This window comes from Protobothrops mucrosquamatus, unplaced genomic scaffold (assembly GCF_001527695.2).
Source record: "Protobothrops mucrosquamatus isolate PMUCROS unplaced genomic scaffold, P.Mucros_1.0 scaffold4849, whole genome shotgun sequence".
NCBI lineage: Eukaryota > Metazoa > Chordata > Lepidosauria > Squamata > Viperidae > Protobothrops > Protobothrops mucrosquamatus.
The window spans coordinates 23,742-33,965 of record NW_015390737.1 but is presented as its reverse complement, the minus strand read 5'-3'; the positions used below and the strand labels follow the sequence as shown (position 1 = coordinate 33,965).

Here is a 10,224-nt window from a genome sequence, read left to right as displayed (position 1 = left end):
TTTCCTGCCTTAATGTTGTGCCATCTGCCCTTAGGTTACAATAGACTATTTGTATGCTAAAGGTGTTGCACAGCACCCTACACTGTTTCACATCTTCCAAGAAGAACATTTAATATGTTCTGGACCTCCAACATCCTATGTTCTGCTACATCACTCTAGGTTGCAATTATGAAGCTGAGTTGGGTATAAGGGTAGCTTGTGTTGTGTCAATTCATGTATTTGTGGCTGTGAGGCGTTATAAAATGGAGACCACAGCAGAAGACAGGAATGAAAATTTGTTTCTGTAAAAGAGTAAAAGGGGAATATCAAAATTTAAACAGGAAATGAAAGAACCTATGGCACCAGGCATCAAGGAAGTTTGCTAGTTTAACCTACCTTTTTTAAACCATCATTTGCTTTATAATAGCTCACAAGTAATAATGTTTACATCTCTGCCCTCCAAAGCTTCATTTAGTAATTAATGCAAATCACTTTGCTAACATGAAACACAAAAACAAAATAGACCATTGTAAGGTCATTTGGCAGCTCCAGGATGACATGCTTCTGCCATTACATTAAAAGAAAAGCAATGTATCTCCCATCTTGTTCTAGCTAAAATAAGTAAGGTACTAGAAACATTAAAAGCTGACAATAAAATATGCATGCTGACCAAACACAGGAAAATGAGTAGAGCAGTGTTTCTCAACCTTGGCCATTTTATGATGTGTGAATAAAGTTGAGAAACCCTGGAGTAGAGTCTTAATTAACAAAACAGTGAAATCCTTTGTATACTGTGAAGTGAACCCTATAGAGTTCAGTGGCAGCTTCTTCAGCTGAAGAGAGGACCTGATTGACCTCATGGTACAAAGGTGGCTGCAGGCTCAGTGGCACTATTGGAGATCCACTCTCAAATGTTGCTGTTTCCTCAACAGAAAGAACATTGTACCACACGAGTACCGGAAACACTTTCCCATCCAGATGAAAGACCACAATTCTCATGATGTGCTCCTTCTCTGCACTGCGTGTCATGCGCTCTCTAACTACTATGATAATCATCTCAAGCAACAACTGGCAGAAGAATTCGGTGCCCCTATTGGTTGTGAGGAGGGCGTTCGCTTGCTCGAAGATCCCACCCGCAGATTAGTCCGTTCAGCAGCTAGAGCACTTGTGAATGCAGATAGCCTGCCTGCTGCCAGGAAGGAAGAGCTATTGCAGCTGATCAGGGATTACTTTGCATCTGACACAGTTTCCCCAGAGATGGTGCAGGAAGCAGCTGGACTGGAAACCAGGTACAATGTCTTAGAGTAAGGGTTGATTAGATTTAGATTAAGATGCATGATTATTGCCTGCTTTTTTGCAATGTTTTCCAGGTTTCTGCTTACTGGGCCCAATTATCCAACTTTGGAAAATGCTAGTGGGAAGGAGAGCAGGGTTTGGCTTGAGGAATTTGTTCTAGAATTTGGCCTGCAGTAATGAGTGGAATTCCCAGGGAAAAGTGAGAAACTTAATCTGAAGTAAAAAGTAGGTTCAGATCTTGAAGAAGATAAAAAAGACATACCATGCTAGTGGTATCAAGTATGGACTTGACTTTCTCTCTTAGATCTTCAAACAGTAAAGTAATACCCTCCTATCCTTCCATTTTAATAACTATTGACGAGAACAGTTGCAGCATGGTTGGTTCTAGCCAATGAGCCAGGTGGCCAAATCTCTTCTGAAGGCATTTTGTTCCATTCGTCTTGCCATCTGATGTTCTGGCAGCCCCAACGCATTTGGTTCTCATTGAGCTGTTTGGGGATTTCCCTTCTAGGAAATCCTTCCTTGGAAGTTTTTGTTTATTTATTGTACTTCTGTAAATATTTGGGTTTCCACCTTCTTGACAATTCCTTTTTCTGTGGGAATCCTGCTATTTAGCTGTATAAAAAATCATGTTGGGATAAGCATATATGTGTTGCACTTCCAGGTATCCGGTTGCTGTGATATCTGAAAGGTTCCAGATTAGAGGATGCTGTCCATCTTCATCTAACATCAGATTGATTTGCCATGACCTTCCTAGTGGGATGATGGCCTTTGGAAAATGCTCAGTGTTGTTTTTTTTAATATAAGTTTTATTAATTTTTTTAAAATTACAATCTTTCGAGCTTAGTAAACAACATGTTGTTTGGGTTCACATAATTAACATTAACTTCTTCAATATAAATCTATTCAGTACTGCACAATCCAGTATTTTTTCTTTGATCTTCCTTTCTTCCCATATTTTTCCCTTTTCCCCTCATTAAACAATTACAATTCTTATTACTGTTGATGTATACAAATTAGATATAGACATCTTCATCATATTTTACTAATATTATAGAAATAACAATAATATCAATTCATAAGTCAATATCCTGTTTTTGTGCTCTTATTGAAGTTTGATTTCCCATCAATATTTAAAATATCTTTGTCAGTTATGATTTTCTCAATATTAATTACATTTATATAGCTAAAAATTGTATTCGTATCAATCCTCCTCTTATTTTCAAATTTCCCATATCAAAAGAAGAAGAAAAAGTGCTATTTTAATTCTAAATCATATATTATAAAAGTCTAATTATATCTAAGGGTCATCTGTTCTTTTAATCATATTCAAACAGGTATGTTAAACAGATAGTGCCCCCTGTGATAGATCAAATCCTCTGTTTTTTAAATTTAACTCTTGCTTTCTTTGCCAAGCAACTTTCCTTCTTTGCCAAGCAGCTTTCCAGACCAAGGCAATTAAATCATCCAAGAATGTAATTTCTATTTTTGTGAAAGCTACTTGGCATGAGAAAGACAATATTTAGGTAGAGTATTTGGGGGGGGGAATTCCACCCATCCACATTCCCTAGACCAGTGGTGGCGAACCTATGGCACAGGTGCCAGAGGCGGCACTCAGAGCCCTCTCTGTGGGCACGCGCGCCGTTGCCCCAGTCCTAGGCCTTCAACTGGGTTTTATAAAACTTTTTCGCTTTAGGCCTCCGCCGCCGTGTGCAAAAAAAAAAAAGGTTCAATCAATCAGTCAATTTCAACTTCTCGCGGGAAAAAAAAGATCTTGCAAAGTTGGAATTGATTGAACTTTTTAGTCCCACCCAGTCTTCCGTTACCATCACAGCCAAGCCCACCCAATGGCTCACGCCCACCCAATTGGCCACACCCAGCCAATGGGCCACACCCACCCGGCACCCGACGATGCATAAGTGGGTTTTGGGTTGCAGTTTGGGCACTCGGTCTCTAAAAGGTTCGCCATAACTGCCCTAGACATTTCCCCTGCCCGCTCTATGTTCCATTTTTCAGAATCTTCTTTCTTGTCATCAAGTGTATTTTGGAGAAAGGAGTAAAGGGTCTTTTGTATTTTCATTGTTATAGGTAGGTCTTGCAGTATTTTATTTGTGTATGACAGTCCATATTTCCCTTCTCCTATCTCCTCCATCTCTAGATCCATTTCTTCTGTTTCACCCTCTGATTTCTGGTTTATTTGTTCATACTTTGTAGTCATTGTCTGGGAGCTTTCCAGTTGTAGCTTCAATTTGAAGAGTTGGGCCTTTATATCATCTAGGTTATTTTATGGTTTCTTTTTATGTCCTCTTTGTATACAACAATTGTTTGATGAATTTACTGTAGCATAGAAAGTATTTGCTACTGAAAGGTATTTGTTTTTTCTTAAGGCATCATTCCTAGAAATCCTCTAGTATCACCAGTCTCAGTAAGAATGGAACAAAATTTCCTCTAATTTTCTGATCTTTGTATATAGCCTTTATAATCCAGTCCTAATAGCAATATTTTATAGTAATCCTTTGTCTCAAGTATCCTGAAAATTATCAGTCGGGCCAGGTTGTAATACAAAATGTCCAAGTGTTCAAAATGTTCAACCTCCCTGCAGCCAGACGTATTTAAAAAGTCAAATTTTTCTTTCTCTCCCACTAGTTCTTGAGATTAAAAGTCCAAGCTCAGTAGTATTCATAGTCCAAGAGGGTCAGGATGATAAATATGCCAAAATATTTTCCTTTATTGCCAGCTATTGTCCAAGCTGAAAGTCACCAAGCAGCCAAGGAGCTGTACTCAAATCCACCACTAGATGTCATTCAAAGTCCATTTTCCACTCTTAAAATAAAGGGTTGATTTCTTATATTTCACCTCAATAATTTCTTTTCCCAAAGAGAAAATCTTAACAATTATCTCAGTTCTCAGATTTATCAAAACTGTAGCTTTGTATTACTTTCACTTCAATATTGTGTATTTCTGTGCCCCATAAAAATTTAAAATGCCACTTCCATTCACATCTGGAGGTTTTAAGCTTCTTGGGAGCCTTTCCCAGGAAATTCAGTTGCAAAATAGTAAAGAAAGGATCAATATTCTCATCCAGTCCAAACATGCTGTTTACAAGTGCTAATGAAAGCTTTTGTTCTTCGGTTGTCAGCAGTTAATGGCCGGCCGCAGAGGGGTGGCCAGTCTTTCCCCTGCTGGTTTAGAGGGCTTTTCTTGGATTGAACGGAGAGACCGCCGTCTCTCCGTGATCGACAAGGCACCCCTCCTTCTTCATCGGGGTGACTTTAAGCCCTTTTTAGGACCCCCAGCAAGGCAAAATCGGGCACAGAAGGCAGAGCTCTGCCTTCCTGCGCCCTATCTTGCTGCAACGCAAAACTGGAAGTCTGAAAATGCTCAGTGTTTTTATTAGAGATGCTCCTCCCTTTCATTTCACTTCCTCACCACTTAGTAAATAGGATTGGTGTCTATAATGCTCTCGACACTATAAAGCCCATTTTGAAGTGGTAGAATGAATGAATGAATGAATGAATGAATGAATGAATGAATGAAGGAAGGAAGGAAGGAAGGAAGGAAAGAAAGAAAGAAAGAAAGAAAGAAAGAAAGAAAGAAAGAAAGAAAGAAAGAAAGAAAGAAAGAAAGAAAGAAAGAAAGAAAGAAAGAAAGAAAGAAAGTTTGGTATCCAAAACACTTCCTTTGTTCATCTTTTTTTTCAGGATTTTTAATGAGAACTATGTGCCACATGGCCTGAAAGTGGTCCAGTCTTTTGCTCAAGGGGGCTTATATTCTCTCATGGGGCTGGAGAAACGTTGGCGCCAGCACTTCTTGGATGTCATGCAGCCCAAGCATCTCCCAGCACAATGGTCTGTTGATCACAATCACGACAAGTTAATCCGGAAATATGGGGAGACTCTCCAGATTGAACTTTCCTGAAGATGAAATGATGAAACTGGAAAATATAACTGAGATTTATTATTTTCGCTCCCCCTTATGTTGGGATTAAGAAGATTCCACCAAGACAGTTACATTGTGTAGAAAATTTCACCAGCGTTGCCAGTTAAAACTATTTTAAACTAAAAAGTGGTTTTAAGTCTTTTTAATTGTTTTGAATTACAATTTGAATGTTTGTTCTGTAAAGACCACCATAGCCATATGTTCTTAGGAAAGGCCTCTATACATATGTGGATCACTTCCAGCCTTTCAGATGTTCCTTCTGAAGTGCAGTACTACACTTGCCATTTGTCATCATTGGGCATGGACACAGAAGACTGCATGAAATATCTGGAGGCTAACCCTAAACACCCCCCCCCCCCCAGTATCATCCCATTTTCCAGTCACATTTGAAGAAGATGTTTTGCTACAGCGGGATAGATGTATGTATGTTACATTCCATTCCCGGGACTGCGGTCTTGGGATATCTCAAGGCAGCATGAAGATCCCCTATATTATCTATCTCTGATCCTCTACAAAATAAAATTGAAACTTAAATTTGTGTTGGTGGCTGCTTCTGATAGGATTTTTACTACTGGGATGAAAAAGTTAGTTTTTATTGAGGTGCTGAATCCAGCTGGGCATTTACAACGTTTTAAGTAGATGCCCATATCATAGAATGTGATGGCTGAGAGTATGACTTTTGACTGTTTACTAAGCTAGTGGAAACTGACTAAGTGGCTAAGATTCCCTGTAATACCAGTGCTGTGACTTCTAAGTTGAATTCATGCCCCTCTTGACTGGTTTGGTCTGTGAAGAAGATGAGATTATTTGGATGCAAGAGATGGTGATGGCTTTTTTGAGAGAGCTTCTGTTGGTTCTAGGCTTGAAAAAGGCAATCCAGCCTTATTTGACACTACTGTGTTCTTTTCCAACTTCTCCTAGCTTCAGAGGATCATAGTTGAACCATATTATCCAGATCCCATTTACTCTGGATTCAGACCTGTCAGAGGACAGACCTAACATTGTGTCAAATTCTTAACAGGAGAATACTAGCCCCTCAAAAAATAAGATTCATGAATATCATTAGCTAAATTTATTCTGAAGACGGTAGAGGTCTAATATAGAGAATCTTAGGAATCGAATAAACCCCAAATATAGCATTTATTTAATAGTGAATTTATTTATTTATTATTAGTGAATTCATTTGGGCGAAGTCTCTAAATTTCTAAGAGCCACATGAATCTCTTATTTCCAGAATGCCAGGCTGAAGATCCTTTGAGCTTCCTCCCCTTTCTTGGAGAAAGGGGAGAATTCACATCTAGTCATTTTGGTGGAGGTTTTATTTAAAGGATAGGAATGCAAGAAGTCTTCTTGTAGTACTGTATTATACAGGTAATATATTCAGCAACTATCTTCATAATCTCTTGTAGTTGCTACAGTGATGAAAAAATAACTTTATGACCAATCTTAGCATTTATGACTTTCACAGGTGTGTAAAGGAAAGGAAAGGTGAAACAAGATCATAAACCATAGCTGCAGTTTCACTTAATGACCATTTTGCTTGATGATTGCGCTACCAGTCCCAATTGTGGTTGCTAAACAAAGAACTATCTATTTATCCTTCTTGGTCTTGTTAGACTTTTCATGGTATCTTGCTGGGGATGGGAGTTGCAGGCATCATTTTCTGTTCATTCTGTTCCTTCCTTAAGTGGATGTCAGTAATGGTGGGGGGAGGAAAATCAAGCTGGTAGGTTAGGGAAGAGGTCCACAACCCTCGGTTCACAGCCCGTTATGAGTCTGTGATCTGTTGGGAACTGGGCCACTGCTGGTCCACGGAGCTGGTAAGGTTGGTGACTGCTGGATTAGGGGATGGTTAGGGGATGGTGGTGCTAGGACTCAGGAATGGGCTGTAGTACCATGTTTCCCCAAAAATAAGACCTGGTCTTATATTTTTTTTTGGCACCAAAAAATGCATTAGGGCTTATTTTCAGGGAATGTCTTATTTTTTGGCGTGTGGATTTGTCCCATGCGCCCTGCACCCGCTTACCTCAGGGCCCCCGAATCCAGGCCATCCCCGCTCGGTGACCTCCCCCCATCTCTTCCCTTTCACTCCCCTCCCGAGCCGGACTGCCATGCTATTGAGTATGGGTCTTACCTGGCCCCCCTCCGCTGTTTCGGAGCTGCGTCTGCTGCTGGAGGGGCTTTCTTCAGTCCCTGCTGCTCCCGCTTTGCCCCATAGATCATCTTTCTGGTGGCAGTTGCCGACTCCTTCTCCTCCGCCAACTCTCTCTTGGCTTGCACCATATACCAGGGGCGCAAGCCTCCCCTTCCACCTCCCTCCGCCAGCCCTGGTATCCCTCTGCTAGCCCTCCATTGCCACCACACACTTTTTTGATGCCCTTCTCCCTTCTGGAAATGGTAGCCCCATTTTCTGCCACTTTCCTCCTGGAAGAAGGGAGGAAAGGAAGGACGCTGTGTAGGGAAGGATGCGACGTCAGCTCCAAGAAACCTAAGCCAACTGGAGCTGAGCGAGGAAAGCCAGGCTCCTGTTCCCCAGTGGTTCTACAAAGCCCTTGGGGAGCGGCTCGCTTATTTTGGGGGGGGTAGGGCTTATATTAGGCACATACGTAAAAATCAGGCTAGGGTTTATTTTCGGGATAGTTCTTATTTTTGGGAAAACACGGTACTAAGGAATATCCTTGCTCTGGGTTAGCACTTTTACAAGGAGTCAAGACTATTTTTGGAACAGGAATTTGGGCGTTAGGTCTCTTAGTGTTCAACAGATTGGCTGTCTCTCTCTATTCTAAATGGACTATTTTTATTGATTTTTTTTTGTTGGTTTTGATATTTAGTCTAAATTGTCATAAGTTAGGTGGGTGGTATAAAAGTGCTTATAATATACAAATAATGAATAAATAAGTTAGTTACTAATGATTGCATCATTCACGCTCAGACACTTGCAGATAAATCAGTATGGCAAGGAAAACTTATTAGGAGCCCTTTGTTGGAGATCCAATTTTCTATATGCTACTGGATTTTTTTTTTTAAAGTAGTATTGCTTTTGGCCACATAAATCCCAATTTGTTATCTGATGATAATGGCTATTCACTGTTTAAACACCCAGGCATCTCTTGAAGTGTTGATGAAGACAAAGTTCAATTGAAAATTATAATTAGATACATGGAAAATACAGAGATGCCTCTGTTCCTCACAAACAGATATTCAGCTGCTGTCAAAAGCCCTGAGAGGAACGCCATGTGTGCAAGCAATTGGGAGAGATCATATTGGAAGCTTATGACAATACTATAATGGGTTTGTGAGCGATCTAGCCTTTTTAAATACAAATTTAGTGCTTCTGGGTCTTGAAGCTTACCAGAATTGTACTGACATTTGATCTGATGAAATGCTGTGTGAAATATTTGATTTTTTTCTAAAGGAAGAGAAAAAAAAATCCACAAAGAAATTCTTTGAGAAAGTTACTTTGTAGTGTGGGTGCAGGAGATGGTAGTGGGAGGTGGTGTAAATCTACTATTCTTCACACTCAATAAACATTGTAAGGTCTAATGTAGATATCCTGCTTTTTAAAAATGTGCTTCATTTGTTCAGATTTCAGTCATCATTAATATTTTTAAGTGTCTTAATGTTATTTTTAAATTAAAGCTTTAAAAACTATACACTTACTGGTTTATTTTTTTCCCTTTGACTGGATCCATCACTAACCAATTTGGATGAAAAAAAAGCTTTTCTTGAAAAGACACCACTACATCCACAGTTGCTCTAGGTTTTTAGGATGGATAAAACTGTTTTACCTCAAAATATATTCATGTACCACTTCATCTATATCTCTTTTCAAAGCCAAGAACAATAACAAAGGGTTTATTCTCGCACAGACAATATTAGAAGCACAATATTTTTTCCCCAGTTCCTTTTTCATAGCATTCTTCCTCTGCTTATCTGAATGTTGATTTTGGTTTACCTCCAAAATGAAAATTTCTGGTTTCATCTTGTTGCTAAATCAATCAGCCACTAGATGGCAGAATCCTACAATGAATGCAAAGAAAAATCCAGACACGAAGGGAAGAGAGCATCGTTCTCTGGTTTTGGATAACAGAATAATAAGAGTTGGAAAGGACCTTGAAGGTCTTTTGGTCCTGCTCAAGCAGGAGACCCTATATCAGTGGTGGCGAACCTATGGCACGCGTGCCAGAGGTGGCACTCAGAGCCCTCTCTGTGGGCATGTGCACCATCGCACCAGCCCCACCTCCCCCCGCGGCCCCCTCCTCACCAGCAGCCCCCCCAGAGGAGAGTTGCCCCCGAGCACGGTCCACGCAGAGCAGCACAGCCAAGGGCATGGCAGCCAGGCAGCGGGGACAAGACTCTGCCCTCGCACCTTGTCACACGCAGATGATGCTGCGGGGCATGGGCAGAGGTGTGGCCGCCATGGTGCTGCTTGGCTGCCTGGGCGATCTGCTGCGGTGGGCCGTGGAGGCGGTGGGTGGCCATGCGGGTGGGCTGGGTGCAGAGCGGGGGTGGGCGGGGAGGTGGGGGCGGTTTTGGGGCACTTGATCTCTAAAAGGTTCGCTATCACTGCCTATATCATTTCAGACAAATTTTGAGACAACTATGACCTGGATGACTGAGACTTTCCACAGACATCGGCTGTCCAATCTCTTCTTAAAAACCTCCAGTGATGGAGCACCCACAACTTCTGGAGGCAAGTCGTTCCACTGGTTAATTGTTCTCATCTTTAAGAAAATTCTCCTTAGTGCTAGGTTGCTATTCTCCTTGATTAGTTTCCATCATTGCTTCTTGTCTTGCCTTCTGGTACTTTGGAGAATAGCATGACTCCTTATTCGTTGTGGCAACTCCTGAGATATTGGAACACTGCTATCATGTTATCCCTAGTTCCTCTTTTCATCAGACTAGACATACCAATTCCTACAACTCATGGGAGCCTCTGTTTCTCCTGCATGGCTCAGAAAGACAGACTTAGAAGCTTTTCTAACTGATGATGATGATGATGATGATGAT

General features: G+C 40.8%; 1 protein-coding gene across 1 annotated transcript; it reads left to right on the top strand.

Moving 5' to 3' along the window:
- Positions 1-837: 837 nt before the first annotated feature.
- On the top strand, positions 838-5,248 carry LOC107299383 (exonuclease 3'-5' domain-containing protein 2-like). Its single transcript, XM_015828749.1, has 2 exons — positions 838-1,268; positions 4,977-5,248. Exons 1-2 carry the CDS (start codon positions 838-840, stop codon positions 5,191-5,193), a joined length of 648 nt encoding a protein of 215 aa, XP_015684235.1. The 3' UTR covers positions 5,194-5,248.
- The last annotated feature ends 4,976 nt before the right edge of the window (positions 5,249-10,224 follow it).